Source organism: Carettochelys insculpta, chromosome 1, assembly GCF_033958435.1.
Source record: "Carettochelys insculpta isolate YL-2023 chromosome 1, ASM3395843v1, whole genome shotgun sequence".
Lineage (NCBI taxonomy): Eukaryota > Metazoa > Chordata > Testudines > Carettochelyidae > Carettochelys > Carettochelys insculpta.
In genome coordinates this window covers 999,559-1,022,969 of record NC_134137.1, presented here as the reverse complement: position 1 = coordinate 1,022,969, position 23,411 = coordinate 999,559, and the positions used below count along the sequence as shown (strand labels likewise).

General features: G+C 66.5%; 1 protein-coding gene across 2 annotated transcripts in view; it reads right to left on the bottom strand.

The window, feature by feature from the left end:
- Positions 1–23,107, bottom strand: part of HPX (hemopexin) — a 50,470-nt gene extending 27,363 nt beyond the window's left edge. Inside the window, exons 1-7 of one of the 2 annotated variants that reach the window (XM_075011263.1) lie at positions 23,020–23,107; positions 20,469–20,536; positions 5,466–5,546; positions 4,406–4,548; positions 3,835–3,988; positions 2,866–3,078; positions 632–748 (exon numbers count right to left, since the gene is read on the bottom strand). In XM_075011263.1, coding sequence (XP_074867364.1) covers positions 632–748; positions 2,866–3,078; positions 3,835–3,988; positions 4,406–4,548; positions 5,466–5,546; positions 20,469–20,536; positions 23,020–23,084 — 841 coding nt within the window. In that variant the 5' untranslated portion in view covers positions 23,085–23,107. The remainder of the gene's footprint in view (positions 1–631; positions 749–2,865; positions 3,079–3,834; positions 3,989–4,405; positions 4,549–5,465; positions 5,547–20,468; positions 20,537–23,019) is intronic. The other variant, XM_075011331.1, reaches the window with a different exon arrangement.
- Positions 23,108–23,411: the final 304 nt, after the last annotated feature.

Here is a 23,411-nt window from a genome sequence, read left to right as displayed (position 1 = left end):
CCATCCTAACAAAGGGTGTACTCCAGAGATGTGGAAGTGTGTTCCACCTCTGCTGCAGCCGGCACCACAAACTTTTGTGATTGGTGTCTGTCACACTCTCACCTTTCCCTTTGTCTGTCTGTCTGTCTGTCTGTCTGTCTGTAAAAGACCCTTTGGCACTCAGATGCTAAAGGATGGGCCCAGCATGCTCTTTGGGTGAGATCTCAGGTTCATGTTGACCATGGTGGGGGCTGACTTGGTTGCATGCATGGCAGGAGCCTGGTGAGACATTGCCAAGGCCCAGCCTGTAAGCGTTGGGGCATGGCCCTTACAGGGTCCCCCAGGCACAGTCCAGACCCAGGGAGGGTGCAGATGGGTAGGAGGGTATCAGAGAAAGAAGGGGGTCTGGGCAGTGCAGAGACCGAGGATCTCTGGGGAGGAGAGGGGCTCCAGGCAGTGTCTGGATGGAGGGATCTATGTGGAAGAGGGGCCCCAGGGAGCTGCAGTGGGGGGGCTGTGGAGTGCTCGACAATTTCCCCTCCAAGGGTGTGGGCCCCTGGTGGCCTGCACAGGTTTGGCAGAAGGGCCATGGAGAGCCCAGTGAGAGACAAGGCAGCAGGTCCTGGGGAGCAGCTGCTGCTCACTCACTCACCCCGGAAGGCGTAGGTGCGCCCCGCGTCGTCAGCGCTGAAGGCCTGGAAGGGCTGGCCACTGCAGGGGTCCCGAATGGCCATGGCTGTGGCATTTCCCCGAGTCTCGTGCCCGTGGCCTGCGCCCACCAAGGGGGAGAAAGGGGTCAGGGACACGGCTGTCGGGGCACCACGTGCGGAGTCCCAGGGTGGGCGGGCGCATTGGAGTCGGGGCTGGCGGGGGGCATGGGGAGATAGGAGGGTTACAAGGTGGCTCTCTCTGGTTTTTTCCCTCCATGCAGCTGTGCACCGCCCAGACACACCCAGGCTGGCGGCCGGGGGCGCGCTACTAATCGGCTGGGCTCCGTGCTCAGCGCACAGCACTGTCCAGGGGCCTGGGGCGTCCGTGTGGCGGGTCCCAGGCCGAGGTGTGCTGTGGTGCAGGTGGGAGCCAGGGAGGGGCTGGAGGAAGCTGGGGACCGAGGACTGACGGGGGTAGGGACAGGGAGACCAGTGCAGACAAGAGGGCGGCCAGGGGAGCTCCGGTTCTGGGGAGGGTGGGCATCGGGGCGCAGGGGCTGCGACAAAGCGGGAGCTTGGGTGGAGAGCGGCAGGGGTCTGGGTGAGAGCAGGTGAGGGACCCTGTGGGGGCGGCCGGGGGGGCAGAGCACCAGGGGTATCACCCAGGTGGCGGGGGGAGGATGGGGCAGCCAGGGGGGTTGCAGACGGTGACCAGCGGGAGGCTGGGGTATCACTGGGTGGCTGGGGAGGATGGGAAGCAGCCAACGGGGCTGCAGACTGTGGCTGGGCAGTGAGGCCGGGACAGCAGGGCACGGCGGGGGGCAGCCAGGGGGGTTGTGGCGGTGGCTGGGCAGTGTGGAAGGGGCAGCAGGACATGGCGGGGGGCAGCCAGGGGGGTTGCGGCGGTGGCTGGGCAGTGTGGCAGGGGCAGCAGGACATGGCGGGGGGCAGCCGGGGGGGTTGCGGCGGTGGCTGGGCAGCGTGGCAGGGGCAGCAGGACATGGCGGGGGGCAGCCAGGGGGGTTGTGGCGGTGGCTGGGCAGCCTGGCAGGGGCAGCAGGGCACGGCGGGGGGCAGCCAGGGGGGTTGCGGCGGTGGCTGGGCAGTGTGGCAGGGGCAGCAGGACATGGCGGGGGGCAGCCAGGGGGGTTGCGGCGGTGGCTGGGTAGCGTGGAAGGGGCAGCAGGGCACGGCGGGGGGCAGCCAGGGGGGTTGCGGCGGTGGCTGGGCAGCCTGGCAGGGGCAGCAGGGCACGGCGGGGGGCAGCCAGGGGGGTTGCGGCGGTGGCTGGGCAGCGTGGCAGGGGCAGCAGGGCATGGCGGGGGGCAGCCAGGGGGGTTGCGGCGGTGGCTGGGCAGCCTGGCAGGGGCAGCAGGACATGGCGGGGGGCAGCCAGGGGGGTTGCGGCGGTGGCTGGGCAGTGTGGCAGGGGCAGCAGGGCATGGCGGGGGGCAGCCAGGGGGGTTGCGGCGGTGGCTGGGCAGCCTGGCAGGGGCAGCAGGACATGGCGGGGGGCAGCCAGGGGGGTTGCGGCGGTGGCTGGGCAGCGTGGAAGGGGCAGCAGGACATGGCGGGGGGCAGCTAGGGGGGTTGTGGCGGTGGCTGGGCAGCCTGGCAGGGGCAGCAGGGCATGGCGGGGGGCAGCTAGGGGGGTTGCGGCGGTGGCTGGGCAGCGTGGAAGGGGCAGCAGGACATGGCGGGGGGCAGCCAGGGGGGTTGCGGCGGTGGCTGGGCAGCGTGGAAGGGGCAGCAGGACATGGCGGGGGGCAGCCAGGGGGGTTGCGGCGGTGGCTGGGCAGCGTGGAAGGGGCAGCAGGACATGGCGGGGGGCAGCCAGGGGGGTTGCGGCGGTGGCTGGGCAGTGTGGCAGGGGCAGCAGGACATGGCGGGGGGCAGCCAGGGGGGTTGTGGCGGTGGCTGGGCAGTGTGGAAGGGGCAGCAGGACATGGCGGGGGGCAGCCAGGGGGGTTGTGGCGGTGGCTGGGCAGTGTGGCAGGGGCAGCAGGGCATGGCGGGGGGCAGCTAGGGGGGTTGTGGCGGTGGCTGGGCAGTGTGGCAGGGGCAGCAGGGCATGGCGGGGGGCAGCTAGGGGGGTTGTGGCGGTGGCTGGGCAATGTGGAAGGGGCAGCGGGGGGCAGCCAGGGGGGTTGCGGCGGTGGCTGGGCAGTGTGGAAGGGGCAGCAGGGGTGGCGGGGGGCAGGCGGGGACTGAGGCCGGGCCGGGCCGGCGCCCTCACCTCTGCCGGGGCAGCGCATGAAGTAGTCGCGGGCGTCGCGGGGGTAGCCGGCAGGCACCTCGCCCGTGTGTGGCTGGAAGCGCAGGAAGCGGGGCCCCTGGAAGCAGTAGTAACGCTCCAGCCAGCGCACGGCCGCTGTGCAGTTCCCCACCCGCGGCCACGTGTAGCGCTTCAGCGCGCCCAGCTCCAGCCCGTACGAGAACACGTCGGGCCCTGCGGAGAGAGCGCCGGGGTCAGCGCCCGGCAGGGCCCAGGACAGCCCCCACCACCCCTGCCCCCACACAGCCCGGGAGAGCCCCCCCCGCCCCCCACAGCCCGGGACAGCCCCTCCCCCCACAGCCCGGGACAGCCCCTCCCCCGACCCTGCCCCCCTCACAGCCCGGGTCAGCCCCTCCCCCGACCCCTGCCCCCACACAGCCTGGGACAGCTCCTCCCCCCCGACACCTGCCCCTGAACAGCCTGGGACAGCTCCTCCCCCTGGCCCCGCCCAGCCCAGGACAGCCCCCCCCATGTGTGCCCCCACACAGCCTGGGACAGCCCCCCCCTGACCCCGCATGGCCTGGGAGCCCCCCCCGCCCCCTGCCCCCGCACAGCCTGAGACAGCCCCTCCCCTGACCCCACACAGCCTGGGACAGCCCCTCCCCTGACCCCACATCGCCTGGGGCAGCCCCTCCCCTGACCCCACACGGCCTGGGACAGCCCCTCCCCTGAGTGACCCAGGTCAATGCCCATCAACCCTTCCCGCAAATGGCCTGGGGCAGCCCGTTTTCCCTCTGCCCCTCCTCCAGAAGGGGCCCAGGGCAGCCCCTCCCCCTCCCTCCCCCCTGTATGGCCCAGGTCAGTGCCTGAAGCACTCACACAGCCTGGGGCAGCCCCTCCCCCCACCTGAACGAGGTCAACGCCTATTGACACCTCCCCCCACTGCCTGAGAGAGTCCCGCCCCTCCCCCTCCCCCGGCCCAGCCCTTACCCTTGAAGAAGAGCAGGCCCTCGGCCAGGCACTCCTCGGGGTGACACTCCACAGCACTGTCCAGGTGCCCCGGCACCCCCTTGAACTCCTCCCCGATGGGCCGGGGGTAGCCGGGGCGCAGGCGGCCCTCTGCGTAGGCCCAGACCTGCAAGCCCTGGGGGCACCCGGCGCTTTGTTGAGACCGCCGCCTCCGGGCACCAGAGAGCCGGATGCGGGCACCAGCCCCTCCCAGCCGATAGGCTGCTCCCAGCCCCACCTGGACCAAGTGACCCCCAGCTCCCTGCACCCCCAGCCCCCTGCACGTCTGGACCCTGGCAGCCCAGCCCCCTGCACCCCCGGCCCCCTGCACCTCTAGCCCCTGGTCCCCTGCACCTCTGGATCCTGGCAGCCCAGCCCCCTACACCCCCAGCCCCCTGCACCTCTGGCCCCTGGTCCCCTGCACCTCTGGCCCCTGGTCCCCTGCACCTCTGGATCTTGGCAGCCCAGCCCCCTGCACCCCCAGCCCCCTACACCCCAGCCCCCTACACCCCCGGCCCCCTGCACCCCCCACCGAAGCTCACGCAGCTGGCACCTGGAAGAGATAGAGGCTGTGGTGCACACCAGGGTGTCCCTGACGGTGAATGCGCAGCGCAGCATCCACCGGGCCCTGGATCTCAGGCCAGGTGGCATTGATCAGCTGGGCTGCACCATGGAAGCCCTTCCAGACATGGTCACCTGCCAGGCAAGGCCAAGGGAGACTGAGCCCTATGGGGCTGGCCCAGAGCACACGCAGGGGCTTAACATTTTCTCTGAGCACTTTGTGCCCCAGTTTCCCCTGTGATACTCAAGTACCGGGGGTGGGATAAGGGTGTGAGCATCCCAGCGCCCCCAGGGGCAGCAGCGGCTACCGACAGCAACCAGCCCACCTGTAGAGCCTGACGGCTGCCAACCAGCCCCTCCTCTGCCAGGCTCAGCCAGGGCACGGCTGCAGACCTACTGGCCTGGCAAAGGGCCCAAGGCCGGAGGGGCTGCCCATGGGTGTGTGGGTGGAGGCTGGGCAGCTGGACGCGAGTCGGTCTTCTGCTGTGGGCCTTGGGGACGATCCCCCAGAGGAATGGTGCCAAAGGCCCCTGATTTCGGTGCTAACGAGCTGTTTTATGTTAGTTCCCATCCCTCACCCACTGACTGGGCCAGGCCCCTGCTGGCTGCAGGGGCAGGCTCTTTGGGCTGTGAAACTCCCCAAGGTCCCTTGTGGTGGTGGGGAGCAGGGCACGTTGGGAGTGAGGATCACCAGGGTCCCATCCAGGGGGTGCGCTGGGGGACAGGGCCCTTTGGGGGTGAGGGTCCCCAAGATCTCATCCAGGGGGTGCACTGGGGGACAGGTCACTATGGGGGTGAGGGTCCCCAGGGTCCCATCTGGGGCGGTTCGCTGGGGGAGAGGGGACTATGGAGGTGAGGCTCCCCACAGTCCCATCAAGGGGGACACGTTGCAGGGGACTGCATATTCCAAGGTCAGAGCCAGGAAGAGCCGACCCCCAGCAGGGTGCAGACCCTGGGGACCAGGGCCCCAAGGGGAGATGACTGCAGACCCCCCGGGTGCCCCGAGAGCCTTGCAATGACCCCCGCCCTGGGCCAGCCAGGCAGGTCCCCACCTCTGAAGAACAGCATCGTGCCCTGCTCGTCCAGCGTGACGGCGTCAAAGCCCCCATCATCGGCGCAGCGGGAGCCCAGCTCTGGGGAGAAGAACAGGCTCTGGCCCAGCATTTCCCCATCCTGGCTTCAGAGGCAGCAGCATCCCGCCCCCCCGCATCAACGGCCTGACCCCCCCAGCCGCAAACCGACCCCCAGCAACAGCCCGCCCCCCCGAGCTCAACTGCTGAAATCCAACCCCCATTAGCACCCCAAAACCTCCCTCAGCCACAGACCGACCCCCAGAACCAGCCTGCCCCACAGAGCTCAACTGCTGAAATCCACCCCCATTAGCACCCCAAAACCTCCCTCAGCCACAGACCGACACCCAGAACCAACCCGCCCCCCCGAGCTCAGCTGCTGAAATCCAACCCCCATTAGCACCCCAAAACCTCCCTCAGCCACAGACCGACCCCCAGAACCAGCCTGCCCCACAGAGCTCAACTGCTGAAATCCACCCCCATTAGCACCCCAAAACCTCCCCCAGCCACAGACCGACCCCCAGAACCAGCCCACCCCCCCGAGCTCGACTGCTGAAATCCACCCCCATTAGCACCCCAAAACCTCCCTCAGCCACAGACCGACCCCCAGAACCAGCCTGCCCCACAGAGCTCAACTGCTGAAATCCACCCCCATTAGCACCACAAAACCTCCCTCAGCCACAGACCGACACCCAGAACCAACCCGCCCCCCCGAGCTCAGCTGCTGAAATCCAACCCCCATTAGCACCCCAAAACCTCCCTCAGCCACAGACCGACCCCCAGAACCAGCCTGCCCCACAGACCTCAACTGCTGAAATCCACCCCCATTAGCACCCCAAAACCTCCCCCAGCCACAGACCGACCCCCAGAACCAGCCCACCCCCCCGAGCTCGACTGCTGAAATCCACCCCCATTAGCACCCCAAAACCTCCCTCAGCCACAGACCGACACCCAGAACCAGCCTGCCCCACAGAGCTCGACTGCTGAAATCCACCCCCATTAGCACCCCAAAACCTCCCTCAGCCACAGACCGACACCCAGAACCAACCCGCCCCCCCGAGCTCAGCTGCTGAAATCCAACCCCCATTAGCACCCCAAAACCTCCCTCAGCCACAGACCGACCCCCAGAACCAGCCTGCCCCACAGAGCTCAACTGCTGAAATCCACCCCCATTAGCACCCCAAAACCTCCCCCAGCCACAGACCGACCCCCAGAACCAGCCCACCCCCCCGAGCTCGACTGCTGAAATCCACCCCCATTAGCACCCCAAAACCTCCCTCAGCCACAGACCGACACCCAGAACCAACCCGCCCCCCCGAGCTCAGCTGCTGAAATCCAACCCCCATTAGCACCCCAAAACCTCCCTCAGCCACAGACCGACCCCCAGAACCAGCCTGCCCCACAGACCTCAACTGCTGAAATCCACCCCCATTAGCACCCCAAAACCTCCCCCAGCCACAGACCGACCCCCAGAACCAGCCCACCCCCCCGAGCTCGACTGCTGAAATCCACCCCCATTAGCACCCCAAAACCTCCCTCAGCCACAGACCGACACCCAGAACCAGCCTGCCCCACAGAGCTCGACTGCTGAAATCCACCCCCATTAGCACCCCAAAACCTCCCTCAGCCACAGACCGACACCCAGAACCAACCCGCCCCCCCGAGCTCAGCTGCTGAAATCCAACCCCCATTAGCACCCCAAAACCTCCCTCAGCCACAGACCGACCCCCAGAACCAGCCTGCCCCACAGAGCTCAACTGCTGAAATCCACCCCCATTAGCACCCCAAAACCTCCCCCAGCCACAGACCGACCCCCAGAACCAGCCCACCCCCCCGAGCTCGACTGCTGAAATCCACCCCCATTAGCACCCCAAAACCTCCCTCAGCCACAGACCGACACCCAGAACCAACCCGCCCCCCCGAGCTCAGCTGCTGAAATCCAACCCCCATTAGCACCCCAAAACCTCCCTCAGCCACAGACCGACCCCCAGAACCAGCCTGCCCCACAGAGCTCAACTGCTGAAATCCACCCCCATTAGCACCCCAAAACCTCCCTCAGCCACAGACCGACCCCCAGAACCAGCCCGCCCCCCAGAGCTCAACTACTGAAATCCACCCCCATTAGCACCCCAAAACCTCCCCCAGCCACAGACCGACCCCCAGAACCAGCCCGCCCCACAGAGCTCAACTGCTGAAATCCACCCCCATTAGCACCCCAAAACCTCCCCCAGCCACAGACCGACCCCCAGAACCAGCCCGCCCCCCCAGAGCTCGACTGCTGAAATCCACCCCCATTAGCACCCCAAAACCTCCCCCAGCCACAGACCGACCCCCAGAACCAGCCCGCCCCACAGAGCTCAACTGCTGAAATCCACCCCCATTAGCACCCCAAAACCTCCCCCAGCCACAGACCGACCCCCAGAACCAGCCCGCCCCCCCAGAGCTCGACTGCTGAAATCCACCCCCATTAGCACCCCAAAACCTCCCCCAGCCACAGACCGACCCCCAGAACCAGCCCGCCCCACAGAGCTCAACTGCTGAAATCCACCCCCATTAGCACCCCAAAACCTCCCCCAGCCACAGACCGACCCCCAGAACCAGCCCACCCCCCCCAGAGCTCAACTGCTGAAATCCACCCCCATTAGCACCCCAAAACCTCCCCCAGCCACAGACCGACCCCCAGAACCAGCCCGCCCCCCCAGAGCTCGACTGCTGAAATCCACCCCCATTAGCACCCCAAAACCTCCCCCAGCCACAGACCAACCCCCAGAACCAGCCCACCCCCCCGAGCTCGACTGCTGAAATCCAACCCCCATTAGCACCCCAAAACCTCCCTCAGCCACACACCGACCCCCAGAACCAGCCCACCCCCCCGAGCTCAGCTGCTGAAATCCACCCCCATTAGCACCCCAAAACCTCCCTCAGCCACAGACCGACCCCCAGAACCAGCCCGCCCCCCAGAGCTCAACTGCTGAAATCCACCCCCATTAGCACCCCAAAACCTCCCTCAGCCACAGACCGACCCCCAGAACCAACCCACCCCCCAGAGCTCAACTGCTGAAATCCACCCCCATTAGCACCCCAAAACCTCCCCCAGCCACAGACCAACCCCCAGAACCAGCCCGCCCCCCCGAGCTCGACTGCTGAAATCCACCCCCATTAGCACCCCAAAACCTCCCTCAGCCACAGACCGACCCCCAGAACCAGCCCACCCCCCCGAGCTCAACTGCTGAAATCCAACCCCCATTAGCACCCCAAAACCTCCCTCAGCCACAGACCGACCCCCAGAACCAGCCCGCCCCCCAGAGCTCGACTGCTGAAATCCACCCCCATTAGCACCCCAAAACCTCCCCCAGCCACAGACCGACCCCCAGAACCAGCCCACCCCCCCGAGCTCAGCTGCTGAAATCCACCCCCATTAGCACCCCAAAACCTCCCCCAGCCACAGACCGACCCCCAGAACCAGCCCGCCCCCCCAGAGCTCGACTGCTGAAATCCACCCCCATTAGCACCCCAAAACCTCCCTCAGCCACAGACCGACCCCCAGAACCAGCCCACCCCCCCGAGCTCAGCTGCTGAAATCCACCCCCATTAGCACCCCAAAACCTCCCCCAGCCACAGACCAACCCCCAGAACCAGCCCGCCCCCCCCGAGCTCGACTGCTGAAATCCACCCCCATTAGCACCCCAAAACCTCCCCCAGCCACAGACCGACCCCCAGAACCAGCCCGCCCCCCCCGAGCTCGACTGCTGAAATCCACCCCCATTAGCACCCCAAAACCTCCCCCAGCCACAGACCAACCCCCAGAACCAGCCCGCCCCCCAGAGCTCAACTGCTGAAATCCACCCCCATTAGCACCCCAAAACCTCCCCCAGCCACAGACCAACCCCCAGAACCAGCCCGCCCCCCCCGAGCTCGACTGCTGAAATCCACCCCCATTAGCACCCCAAAACCTCCCCCAGCCACAGACCGACCCCCAGAACCAGCCCGCCCCCCCGAGCTCAACTGCTGAAATCCACCCCCATTAGCACCCCAAAACCTCCCCCAGCCACAGACCAACCCCCAGAACCAGCCCACCCCCCCGAGCTCGACTGCTGAAATCCACCCCCATTAGCACCCCAAAACCTCCCCCAGCCACAGACCGACCCCCAGAACCAGCCCACCCCCCCGAGCTCGACTGCTGAAATCCACCCCCATTAGCACCCCAAAACCTCCCCCAGCCACAGACCGACCCCCAGAACCAGCCCGCCCCCCAGAGCTCAACTGCTGAAATCCACCCCCATTAGCACCCCAAAACCTCCCTCAGCCACAGACCGACCCCCAGAACCAGCCCGCCCCCCCGAGCTCGACTGCTGAAATCCACCCCCATTAGCACCCCAAAACCTCCCCCAGCCACAGACCGACCCCCAGAACTAGCCCGCCCCCCAGAGCTCAACTGCTGAAATCCACCCCCATTAGCACCCCAAAACCTCCCCCAGCCACAGACCGACCCCCAGAACCAGCCCGCCCCCCCGAGCTCGACTGCTGAAATCCACCCCCATTAGCACCCCAAAACCTCCCTCAGCCACAGACCGACCCCCAGAACCAGCCCGCCCCCCCGAGCTCGACTGCTGAAATCCACCCCCATTAGCACCCCAAAACCTCCCCCAGCCACAGACCGACCCCCAGAACCAGCCCGCCCCCCCGAGCTCGACTGCTGAAATCCACCCCCATTAGCACCCCAAAACCTCCCCCAGCCACAGACCGACCCCCAGAACTAGCCCGCCCCCCAGAGCTCAACTGCTGAAATCCACCCCCATTAGCACCCCAAAACCTCCCTCAGCCACAGACCGACCCCCAGAACCAGCCCGCCCCCCAGAGCTCAACTGCTGAAATCCACCCCCATTAGCACCCCAAAACCTCCCCCAGCCACAGACCGACCCCCAGAACCAGCCCACCCCCCAGAGCTCAACTGCTGAAATCCAACCCCCATTAGCACCCCAAAACCTCCCTCAGCCACAGACCGACCCCCAGAACCAGCCCACCCCCCAGAGCTCAACTGCTGAAATCCACCCCCATTAGCACCCCAAAACCTCCCTCAGCCACAGACCGACACCCAGAACCAGCCCACCCCCCCGAGCTCAACTGCTGAAATCCACCCCCATTAGCACCCCAAAACCTCCCTCAGCCACAGACCGACACCCAGAACCAGCCCACCCCCCAGAGCTCAACTGCTGAAATCCACCCCCATTAGCACCCCAAAACCTCCCCCAGCCACAGACCGACCCCCAGAACCAGCCCACCCCCCAGAGCTCAACTGCTGAAATCCACCCCAATTAGCACCCCAAAACCTCCCTCAGCCACAGACCGACACCCAGAACCAGCCCACCCCCCAGAGCTCAACTGCTGAAATCCACCCCCATTAGCACCCCAAAACCTCCCCCAGCCACAGACCGACCCCCAGAACCAGCCCGCCCCCCCGAGCTCGACTGCTGAAATCCACCCCCATTAGCACCCCAAAACCTCCCTCAGCCACAGACCGACACCCAGAACCAAAACGCCCCCCAGAGCTCGACTGCTGAAATCCACCCCCATTAGCACCCCAAAACCTCCCCCAGCCACAGACCGACCCCCAGAACCAGCCCGCCCCCCAGAGCTCAACTGCTGAAATCCATCCCCATTAGCACCCCAAAACCTCCCCCAGCCACAGACCGACCCCCAGAACCAGCCCGCCCCCCCAGAGCTCGACTGCTGAAATCCACCCCCATTAGCACCCCAAAACCTCCCCCAGCCACAGACCGACCCCCAGAACCAGCCCGCCCCCCAGAGCTCAACTGCTGAAATCCAACCCCCATTAGCACCCCAAAACCTCCCTCAGCCACAGACCGACCCCCAGAACCAGCCCGCCCCCCAGAGCTCAACTGCTGAAATCCAACCCCCATTAGCACCCCAAAACCTCCCTCAGCCACAGACCGACCCCCAGAACCAGCCCACCCCCCCGAGCTCGACTGCTGAAATCCACCCCCATTAGCACCCCAAAACCTCCCCCAGCCACAGACCAACCCCCAGAACCAGCCCACCCCCCCGAGCTCGACTGCTGAAATCCAACCCCCATTAGCACCCCAAAACCTCCCTCAGCCACAGACCAACCCCCAGAACCAGCCCACCCCCCCAGAGCTCAACTGCTGAAATCCACCCCCATTAGCACCCCAAAACCTCCCCCAGCCACAGACCAACCCCCAGAACCAGCCCACCCCCCCGAGCTCGACTGCTGAAATCCACCCCCATTAGCACCCCAAAACCTCCCCCAGCCACAGACCAACCCCCAGAACCAGCCCGCCCCCCAGAGCTCGACTGCTGAAATCCACCCCCATTAGCACCCCAAAACCTCCCCCAGCCACAGACCGACCCCCAGAACCAGCCCGCCCCCCCAGAGCTCAACTGCTGAAATCCACCCCCATTAGCACCCCAAAACCTCCCCCAGCCACAGACCGACCCCCAGAACCAGCCCGCCCCCCCAGAGCTCGACTGCTGAAATCCACCCCCATTAGCACCCCAAAACCTCCCCCAGCCACAGACCAACCCCCAGAACCAGCCCGCCCCACAGAGCTCAACTGCTGAAATCCAACCCCCATTAGCACCCCAAAACCTCCCCCAGCCACAGACCAACCCCCAGAACCAGCCCACCCCCCAGAGCTCAACTGCTGAAATCCACCCCCATTAGCACCCCAAAACCTCCCCCAGCCACAGACCAACCCCCAGAACCAGCCCACCCCCCCGAGCTCAACTGCTGAAATCCACCCCCATTAGCACCCCAAAACCTCCCCCAGCCACAGACCGACCCCCAGAACCAGCCCACCCCCCCGAGCTCAACTGCTGAAATCCACCCCCATTAGCACCCCAAAACCTCCCCCAGCCACAGACCGACCCCCAGAACCAGCCCGCCCCCCCAGAGCTCGACTGCTGAAATCCACCCCCATTAGCACCCCAAAACCTCCCTCAGCCACAGACCGACCCCCAGAACCAGCCCGCCCCCCCGAGCTCAACTGCTGAAATCCAACCCCCATTAGCACCCCAAAACCTCCCTCAGCCACAGACCGACCCCCAGAACCAGCCTGCCCCACAGAGCTCAACTGCTGAAATCCACCCCCATTAGCACCCCAAAACCTCCCCCAGCCACAGACCGACCCCCAGAACCAGCCCGCCCCACAGAGCTCAACTGCTGAAATCCATCCCCATTAGCACCCCAAAACCTCCCCCAGCCACAGACCAACCCCCAGAACCAGCCCGCCCCCCAGAGCTCAACTGCTGAAATCCACCCCCATTAGCACCCCAAAACCTCCCCCAGCCACAGACCAACCCCCAGAACCAGCCCGCCCCCCCCGAGCTCGACTGCTGAAATCCACCCCCATTAGCACCCCAAAACCTCCCCCAGCCACAGACCGACCCCCAGAACCAGCCCGCCCCCCCCGAGCTCGACTGCTGAAATCCATCCCCATTAGCACCCCAAAACCTCCCCCAGCCACAGACCGACCCCCAGAACCAGCCCGCCCCCCCGAGCTCGACTGCTGAAATCCACCCCCATTAGCACCCCAAAACCTCCCCCAGCCACAGACCGACCCCCAGAACTAGCCCGCCCCCCAGAGCTCAACTGCTGAAATCCACCCCCATTAGCACCCCAAAACCTCCCTCAGCCACAGACCGACCCCCAGAACCAGCCCGCCCCCCCGAGCTCGACTGCTGAAATCCACCCCCATTAGCACCCCAAAACCTCCCCCAGCCACAGACCAACCCCCAGAACCAGCCCGCCCCCCCCGAGCTCGACTGCTGAAATCCAACCCCCATTAGCACCCCAAAACCTCCCTCAGCCACAGACCGACCCCCAGAACCAGCCCGCCCCCCCGAGCTCAACTGCTGAAATCCACCCCCATTAGCACCCCAAAACCTCCCCCAGCCACAGACCAACCCCCAGAACCAGCCCGCCCCCCCCGAGCTCGACTGCTGAAATCCACCCCCATTAGCACCCCAAAACCTCCCCCAGCCACAGACCGACCCCCAGAACCAGCCCACCCCCCCGAGCTCGACTGCTGAAATCCACCCCCATTAGCACCCCAAAACCTCCCCCAGCCACAGACCGACCCCCAGAACCAGCCCGCCCCCCAGAGCTCAACTGCTGAAATCCACCCCCATTAGCACCCCAAAACCTCCCTCAGCCACAGACCGACCCCCAGAACCAGCCCGCCCCCCCGAGCTCGACTGCTGAAATCCACCCCCATTAGCACCCCAAAACCTCCCCCAGCCACAGACCAACCCCCAGAACCAGCCCACCCCCCCGAGCTCGACTGCTGAAATCCACCCCCATTAGCACCCCAAAACCTCCCCCAGCCACAGACCGACCCCCAGAACCAGCCCACCCCCCCGAGCTCGACTGCTGAAATCCACCCCCATTAGCACCCCAAAACCTCCCCCAGCCACAGACCGACCCCCAGAACCAGCCCACCCCCCCGAGCTCGACTGCTGAAATCCACCCCCATTAGCACCCCAAAACCTCCCCCAGCCACAGACCGACCCCCAGAACCAGCCCACCCCCCAGAGCTCAACTGCTGAAATCCACCCCCATTAGCACCCCAAAACCTCCCTCAGCCACAGACCGACACCCAGAACCAACCCGCCCCCCAGAGCTCGACTGCTGAAATCCATCCCCCATTAGCACCCCAAAACCTCCCTCAGCCACAGACCGACCCCCAGAACCAGCCCGCCCCCCCGAGCTCGACTGCTGAAATCCACCCCCATTAGCACCCCAAAACCTCCCCCAGCCACAGACCAACCCCCAGAACCAGCCCACCCCCCCGAGCTCGACTGCTGAAATCCACCCCCATTAGCACCCCAAAACCTCCCTCAGCCACAGACCAACCCCCAGAACCAGCCCACCCCCCCAGAGCTCAACTGCTGAAATCCACCCCCATTAGCACCCCAAAACCTCCCCCAGCCACAGACCAACCCCCAGAACCAGCCCACCCCCCCGAGCTCGACTGCTGAAATCCACCCCCATTAGCACCCCAAAACCTCCCCCAGCCACAGACCAACCCCCAGAACCAGCCCACCCCCCCGAGCTCGACTGCTGAAATCCACCCCCATTAGCACCCCAAAACCTCCCTCAGCCACAGACCAACCCCCAGAACCAGCCCGCCCCACAGAGCTCAACTGCTGAAATCCAACCCCCATTAGCACCCCAAAACCTCCCCCAGCCACAGACCAACCCCCAGAACCAGCCCGCCCCCCCCAGAGCTCGACTGCTGAAATCCACCCCCATTAGCACCCCAAAACCTCCCTCAGCCACAGACCAACCCCCAGAACCAGCCCGCCCCCCCGAGCTCGACTGCTGAAATCCAACCCCCATTAGCACCCCAAAACCTCCCTCAGCCACAGACCGACCCCCAGAGCCAGCCCACCCCCCAGAGCTCAACTGCTGAAATCCACCCCCATTAGCACCCCAAAACCTCCCTCAGCCACAGACCGACCCCCAGAGCCAGCCCACCCCCCAGAGCTCGACTGCTGAAATCCACCCCCATTAGCACCCCAAAACCTCCCCCAGCCACAGACCGACCCCCAGAACCAGCCCACCCCACAGAGCTCAGCTGCTGAAATCCAACCCCCATTAGCACCCCAAAACCTCCCTCAGCCACAGACCGACACCCAGAACCAACCCGCCCCCCCGAGCTCAGCTGCTGAAATCCAACCCCCATTAGCACCCCAAAACCTCCCTCAGCCACAGACCGACCCCCAGAGCCAGCCCACCCCCCAGAGCTCAACTGCTGAAATCCACCCCCATTAGCACCCCAAAACCTCCCTCAGCCACAGACCGACCCCCAGAGCCAGCCCACCCCCCAGAGCTCGACTGCTGAAATCCACCCCCATTAGCACCCCAAAACCTCCCCCAGCCACAGACCGACCCCCAGAACCAGCCCACCCCACAGAGCTCAGCTGCTGAAATCCAACCCCCATTAGCACCCCAAAACCTCCCTCAGCCACAGACCGACACCCAGAACCAACCCGCCCCCCCGAGCTCAGCTGCTGAAATCCAACCCCCATTAGCACCCCAAAACCTCCCTCAGCCACAGACCGACCCCCAGAACCAGCCCGCCCCCCCAGAGCTCAGCTGCTGAAATCCACCCCCATTAGCACCCCAAAACCTCCCTCAGCCACAGACCGACCCCCAGAACTAGCCCGCCCCACAGAGCTCAACTGCTGAAATCCACCCCCATTAGCACCCCAAAACCTCCCTCAGCCACAGACCGACCCCCAGAACCAGCCCGCCCCCCCGAGCTCGACTGCTGAAATCCATCCCCATTAGCACCCCAAAACCTCCCCCAGCCACAGACCGACCCCCAGAACCAGCCCGCCCCCCAGAGCTCAACTGCTGAAATCCACCCCCATTAGCACCCCAAAACCTCCCTCAGCCACAGACCGACCCCCAGAACCAGCCCGCCCCCCAGAGCGCAACTGCTGAAATCCACCCCCATTAGCACCCCAAAACCTCCCTCAGCCACAGACCGACCCCCCAGAACCAGCCCGCCCCCCAGAGCTCAACTGCTGAAATCCACCCCCATTAGCACCCCAAAACCTCCCCCAGCCACAGACCGACCCCCAGAACCAGCCCGCCCCACAGAGCTCAGCTGCTGAAATCCAACCCCCATTAGCACCCCAAAACCTCCCTCAGCCACAGACCGACCCCCAGAACCAGCCCGCTGCACAGAGCTCAACTGCTGAAATCCACCCCCATTAGCACCCCAAAACCTCCCCCAGCCACACACCGACCCCCAGAACCAGCCTGCCCCCCCCAGAGCTCGACTGCTGAAATCCACCCCCATTAGCACCCCAAAACCTCCCTCAGCCACAGACCGACCCCCAGAACCAGCCTGCCCCCCCAGAGCTCGACTGCTGAAATCCACCCCCATTAGCACCCCAAAACCTCCCTCAGCCACAGACCGACCCCCAGAACCAGCCCGCCCCCCAGAGCTCAACTGCTGAAATCCACCCCCATTAGCACCCCAAAACCTCCCCCAGCCACAGACCAACCCCCAGAACCAGCCCACCCCCCCGAGCTCGACTGCTGAAATCCACCCCCATTAGCACCCCAAAACCTCCCCCAGCCACAGACCAACCCCCAGAACCAGCCCACCCCCCCGAGCTCGACTGCTGAAATCCACCCCCATTAGCACCCCAAAACCTCCCTCAGCCACAGACCAACCCCCAGAACCAGCCCGCCCCACAGAGCTCAACTGCTGAAATCCAACCCCCATTAGCACCCCAAAACCTCCCCCAGCCACAGACCAACCCCCAGAACCAGCCCGCCCCCCCCAGAGCTCGACTGCTGAAATCCACCCCCATTAGCACCCCAAAACCTCCCTCAGCCACAGACCAACCCCCAGAACCAGCCCGCCCCCCCGAGCTCGACTGCTGAAATCCAACCCCCATTAGCACCCCAAAACCTCCCTCAGCCACAGACCGACCCCCAGAGCCAGCCCACCCCCCAGAGCTCAACTGCTGAAATCCACCCCCATTAGCACCCCAAAACCTCCCTCAGCCACAGACCGACCCCCAGAGCCAGCCCACCCCCCAGAGCTCGACTGCTGAAATCCACCCCCATTAGCACCCCAAAACCTCCCCCAGCCACAGACCGACCCCCAGAACCAGCCCACCCCACAGAGCTCAGCTGCTGAAATCCAACCCCCATTAGCACCCCAAAACCTCCCTCAGCCACAGACCGACACCCAGAACCAACCCGCCCCCCCGAGCTCAGCTGCTGAAATCCAACCCCCATTAGCACCCCAAAACCTCCCTCAGCCACAGACCGACCCCCAGAACCAGCCCGCCCCCCCAGAGCTCAGCTGCTGAAATCCACCCCCATTAGCACCCCAAAACCTCCCTCAGCCACAGACCGACCCCCAGAACTAGCCCGCCCCACAGAGCTCAACTGCTGAAATCCACCCCCATTAGCACCCCAAAACCTCCCTCAGCCACAGACCGACCCCCAGAACCAGCCCGCCCCCCCGAGCTCGACTGCTGAAATCCATCCCCATTAGCACCCCAAAACCTCCCCCAGCCACAGACCGACCCCCAGAACCAGCCCGCCCCCCAGAGCTCAACTGCTGAAATCCACCCCCATTAGCACCCCAAAACCTCCCTCAGCCACAGACCGACCCCCAGAACCAGCCCGGCCCCCAGAGCGCAACTGCTGAAATCCACCCCCATTAGCACCCCAAAACCTCCCTCAGCCACAGACCGACCCCCCAGAACCAGCCCGCCCCCCAGAGCTCAACTGCTGAAATCCACCCCCATTAGCACCCCAAAACCTCCCCCAGCCACAGACCGACCCCCAGAACCAGCCCGCCCCACAGAGCTCAGCTGCTGAAATCCAACCCCCATTAGCACCCCAAAACCTCCCTCAGCCACAGACCGACCCCCAGAACCAGCCCGCTGCACAGAGCTCAACTGCTGAAATCCACCCCCATTAGCACCCCAAAACCTCCCCCAGCCACACACCGACCCCCAGAACCAGCCTGCCCCCCCCAGAGCTCGACTGCTGAAATCCACCCCCATTAGCACCCCAAAACCTCCCTCAGCCACAGACCGACCCCCAGAACCAGCCTGCCCCCCCAGAGCTCGACTGCTGAAATCCACCCCCATTAGCACCCCAAAACCTCCCTCAGCCACAGACCGACCCCCAGAACCAGCCCGCCCCCCAGAGCTCAACTGCTGAAATCCACCCCCATTAGCACCCCAAAACCTCCCTCAGCCACAGACCGACCCCCAGAACCAGCCCGCCCCCCCCGAGCTCGACTGCTGAAATCCATCCCCATTAGCACCCCAAAACCTCCCCCAGCCACAGACCGACCCCCAGAACCAGCCCGCCCCCCCCGAGCTCGACTGCTGAAATCCATCCCCATTAGCACCCCAAAACCTCCCCCAGCCACAGACCGACCCCCAGAACCAGCCTGCCCCCCCAGAGCTCGACTGCTGAAGTCCACCCCCATTAGCACCCCAAAACCTCCCCCAGCCACAGACCGACCCCCAGAACCAGCCCGCCCCCCAGAGGTCAACTGCTGAAATCCATCCCCATTAGCACCCCAAAACCTCCCCCAGCCACAGACCGACCCCCAGAACCAGCCTGCCCCCCCAGAGCTCGACTGCTGAAGTCCACCCCCATTAGCACCCCAAAACCTCCCTCAGCCACAGACCGACCCCCAGAACCAGCCCGCCCCCCAGAGCTCAACTGCTGAAATCCACCCCCATTAGCACCCCAAAACCTCCCTCAGCCACAGACCAACCCCCAGAACCAGCCCACCCCCCAGAGCTCAACTGCTGAAATCCACCCCCATTAGCACCCCAAAACCTCCCTCAGCCACAGACCAACCCCCAGAACCAGCCCACCCCCCAGAGCTCAACTGCTGAAATCCACCCCCATTAGCACCCCAAAACCTCCCCCAGCCACAGACCGACCCCCAGAACCAGCCCGCCCCCCCCGAGCTCGACTTCTGAAATCCATCCCCATTAGCACCCCAAAACCTCCCCCAGCCACAGACCGACCCCCAGAACTAGCCCGCCCCCCAGAACTCAACTGCTGAAATCCAACCCCCATTAGCACCCCAAAACCTCCCCCAGCCACAGACCGACCCCCAGAACCAGCCCACCCCCCCGAGCTCGACTGCTGAAATCCACCCCCATTAGCACCCCAAAACCTCCCTCAGCCACAGACCGACCCCCAGAACCAGCCCACCCCCCAGAGCTCGACTGCTGAATTCCACCCCCATTAGCACCCCAAAACCTCCCTCAGCCACAGACCGACCCCCAGAACCAGCCCGCCCCCCCCAGAGCTCGACTGCTGAAATCCACCCCCATTAGCACCCCAAAACCTCCCCCAGCCACAGACCGACCCCCAGAACCAGCCCGCCCCCCCCAGAGCTCGACTGCTGAATTCCACCCCCATTAGCACCCCAAAACCTCCCTCAGCCACACACCGACCCCCAGAACCAGCCCGCCCCCCCGAGCTCGACTGCTGAAATCCAACCCCCAGTAGCACCCCAAAACCTCCCCCAGCCACAGACCAACCCCCAGAACCAGCCTGCCCCCCCAGAGCTCGACTGCTGAAATCCACCCCCATTAGCACCCCAAAACCTCCCCCAGCCACCGATCGACCCCCAGAACCAGCCCGCCCCCCCGAGCTCGACTGCTGAAGTCCACCCCCATTAGCACCCCAAAACCTCCCCCAGCCACAGACCGACCCCCAGAACCAGCCCGCCCCCCCCGAGCTCGACTGCTGAAATCCATCCCCATTAGCACCCCAAAACCTCCCTCAGCCACAGACCGACACCCAGAACCAGCCCGCCCCCCCCAGAGCTCGACTGCTGAAATCCAACCCCCATTAGCACCCCAAAACCTCCCCCAGCCACAGACCGACCCCCAGAACCAGCCTGCCCCCCCAGAGCTCGACTGCTGAAATCCACCCCCATTAGCACCCCAAAACCTCCCCCAGCCACAGACCGACCCCCAGGACCAGCCCACGGGAGTGCTGCTGGGTAAGGTGTGGAGCAGCCCCCTGGCTGCCCACTCCGACCTGCCCCGGGGAAACCCTCGCTACAGAGTGAAGCGCCGGGCGCGGGCCAGACGGGCGCTCCCCACCCCACCCGAGCCGAGCCGAGCCGAGCCGAGCCGGGCCGGGCCGGGCCCGGGGCGGCGGGGGTTCTGGTCCCTGGCTGTGCCCTGCCCGCAGCCCTTCGCAGGGCCCCGGCGCGCTCCGCCGGTGAGCCGCGGCACACGCTGCCCTGGGACCGGGGCTGTGGCGCCGCGGGGCTGGGCCGTGCCCGAGCGACTCGTGGGGGGACCCTGGGCGCCCTGGGGCGGGTCTGGCGGGACCCCGGTCAGAAGCACTTGGCCCCGGAGAGCGCGTCCCAGCCGCGTGCCGGGAGCCGCTCTGGCCCCCCGTGCCCCAGCCCGCGGCCTCACCTGTCTCGTTCAGCTGCGTCTCAGCACCGCCGTGGGACCGGGCGCCAGCTTCCCCGGCTCTGCCGCGCCTGCGGGGCAAGCGCAGCGCTCAGCGCTCGGTCCGCCCGCTGGGGTCTCGTCCCCTCCCTGCCGGGGCAGCGTCACCCCAGAGCCAAGCCCGGAGCGAGCGGGTCAGTGCGAGGGGAAAGGCTCTCACCTCCCCCGGCTGCAGCAGCCAGCTCCGCTCACACGAGCACCCGCACCATCCTGCCAAGCACCAGCGCGTGTCCCCCGCCCCAGCACCCTCCTGCCAAGCACCAGTGCGTGTCCCCCGCCCCAGCACCGTCCTGCCAAGCACCAGCGCATGTACCCCGCCCCAGCACCCTCCTGCCAAGCACCAGCGCGTGTCCCCCGCCCCAGCACCCTCCTGCCAAGCACCAGCGCGTGTCCCCCGCCCCAGCACCCTCCTGCCAAGCACCAGTGCGTGTCCCCCGCCCCAGCACCGTCCTGCCAAGCACCAGCGCATGTACCCCGCCCCAGCACCCTCCTGCCAAGCACCAGCGCGTGTCCCCTGCCTCAGCACCCTCCTGCCAAGCACCAGCGCGTGTCCCCCGCCCCAGCACCGTCCTGCCAAGCACCAGCGCGTGTCCCCCGCCCCAGCACCCTCCTGCCAAGCACCAGCGCGTGTCCCCCGCCCCAGCACCCTCCTGCCAAGCACCAGCGCGTGTACCCCGCCCCAGCACCCTCCTGCCAAGCACCAGTGCGTGTCCCCCGCCCCAGCACCGTCCTGCCAAGCACCAGCGCATGTACCCCGCCCCAGCACCCTCCTGCCAAGCACCAGCGCGTGTCCCCTGCCTCAGCACCCTCCTGCCAAGCACCAGCGCGTGTCCCCCGCCCCAGCACCGTCCCGCCAACCACCAGCGCGTGTCCCCCGCCCCAGCACCCTCCTGCCAAGCACCAGCGCGTGTCCCCCGCCTCAGCACCGTCCCACCAACCACCAGCGCGTGTCCCCCGCCTCAGCACCATCCCGCCAACCACCAGCGCGTGTCCCCCGCCCCAGCACCCTCCTGCCAAGCACCAGCGCGTGTCCCCCGCCTCAGCACCCTCCTGCCAAGCACCAGCGCGTGTCCCCCGCCCCAGCACCGTCCCGCCAACCACCAGCGCGTGTCCCCCGCCCCAGCACCCTCCTGCCAAGCACCAGCGCGTGTACCCCGCCCCAGCACCCTCCTGCCAAGTACCAGCGCGTGTCCCTCGCCCCAGCACCTCCTGCCAACCACCAGCGCGTGTACCCCGCCTCAGCACCATCCGGCCAAAAACCAGCGCGTGTCCCCCGCCCCAGCACCCTCCTGCCAAGCACCAGCGCGTGTCCCCCGCCTCAGCACCCTCCTGCCAAGCACCAGCGCGTGTCCCCCGCCCCAGCACCCTCCTGCCAAGCACCAGCGCGTGTCCCCCGCCTCAGCACCGTCCCGCCAACCACCAGCGCGTGTCCCCCGCCCCAGCACCCTCCTGCCAAGCACCAGCGCGTGTCCCCCGCCCCAGCACCCTCCTGCCAAGCACCAGCGTGTGTCCCCCGCCTCAGCGCCCTGCTGCCAAGCACCAGCGCGTGTCCCCCGCCCCAGCACCCTCCTGCCAAGCACCAGCGCGTGTCCCTCTGCCCCAGCACCCTCCTGCCAAGCACCAGCGCGTGTCCCTCGCCCCAGCACCTCCTGCCAAGCACCAGCGCGTGTCCCTCTGCCCCAGCACCCTCCTGCCAAGCACCAGCGCGTGTCCCCCGCCCCAGCACCTCCTGCCAACCACCAGCGCGTGTCCCCCGCCCCAGCACCATCCTGCCAAGCACCAGCGCGTGTACCCCGCCTCAGCACCGTCCCGCCAACCACCAGCGCGTGTCCCCCGCCCCAGCACCCTCCTGCCAAGCACCAGCGCGTGTCCCCCGCCCCAGCACCCTCCTGCCAAGCACCAGCGTGTGTCCCCCGCCTCAGCACCCTGCTGCCAAGCACCAGCGCGTGTCCCCCGCCCCAGCACCCTCCTGCCAAGCACCAGCGCGTGTCCCTCTGCCCCAGCACCCTCCTGCCAAGCACCAGCGCGTGTCCCTCGCCCCAGCACCTCCTGCCAAGCACCAGCGCGTGTCCCTCTGCCCCAGCACCCTCCTGCCAAGCACCAGCGCGTGTCCCCCGCCCCAGCACCTCCTGCCAACCACCAGCGCGTGTCCCCCGCCCCAGCACCATCCTGCCAAGCACCAGCGCGTGTACCCCGCCCCAGCACCCTCCTGCCAAGCACCAGCGCGTGTACCCCGCCCCAGCACCTCCTGCCAAGCACCAGCACGTGTACCCCGACCCAGCACCATCCTGCCAAGCACCAGCGCCTGTCCCTCTGCCCCCTCTGCCAGACCCCAGCATGCAACCCTGCCTTGCACTCTCCTGCTGGGCACCAGCACCCCTCCCTCTCACGCTGGTGTCTCGTCTGCAACAGCAACACCTGGGCCTCTCCCTCCTTGCACAAGCACTTGTGACCTCCTCACGGCCTCCGCCCTGCTCCCCGCTCCCCGGGCCCCTCTCTCGGCTGCCCCACTCACAGGGGGTGGGCAAGGCTCAGGGTCAGTGCCCAGGCCAGGCACAGGGCTCCTGTTGTACTGCGCATGCTGGCTGGGCTGCAGGGCTCTGGGCTGTGGATCTGGCACCCTGTCCTATATAGAGGGAGGCAGGGCCTGGCACAGCCCTAGCCCCGCCCCCCAGCCCGGCTCTGTCCCAGTTCGCCTTGCAGAGGCCCCCCTCGGCCGTGCCCCACTGCCTGCTGCCAAGAGCCAGGCGGGCAGCAGGGGCCTGGAGCTGAGAAGGGCGGGGCTGCAGCAGGCGTGGGGCCAGGCCCCAGGCCCCCAGGGCTCCTGCCCCCCTCTGGACAGAGGCGCGTGGGCCAAGGGGCAGGAGCTGGGGCCGGAGCTGGAGGGGAGGGGGCTCCTGGGGACCT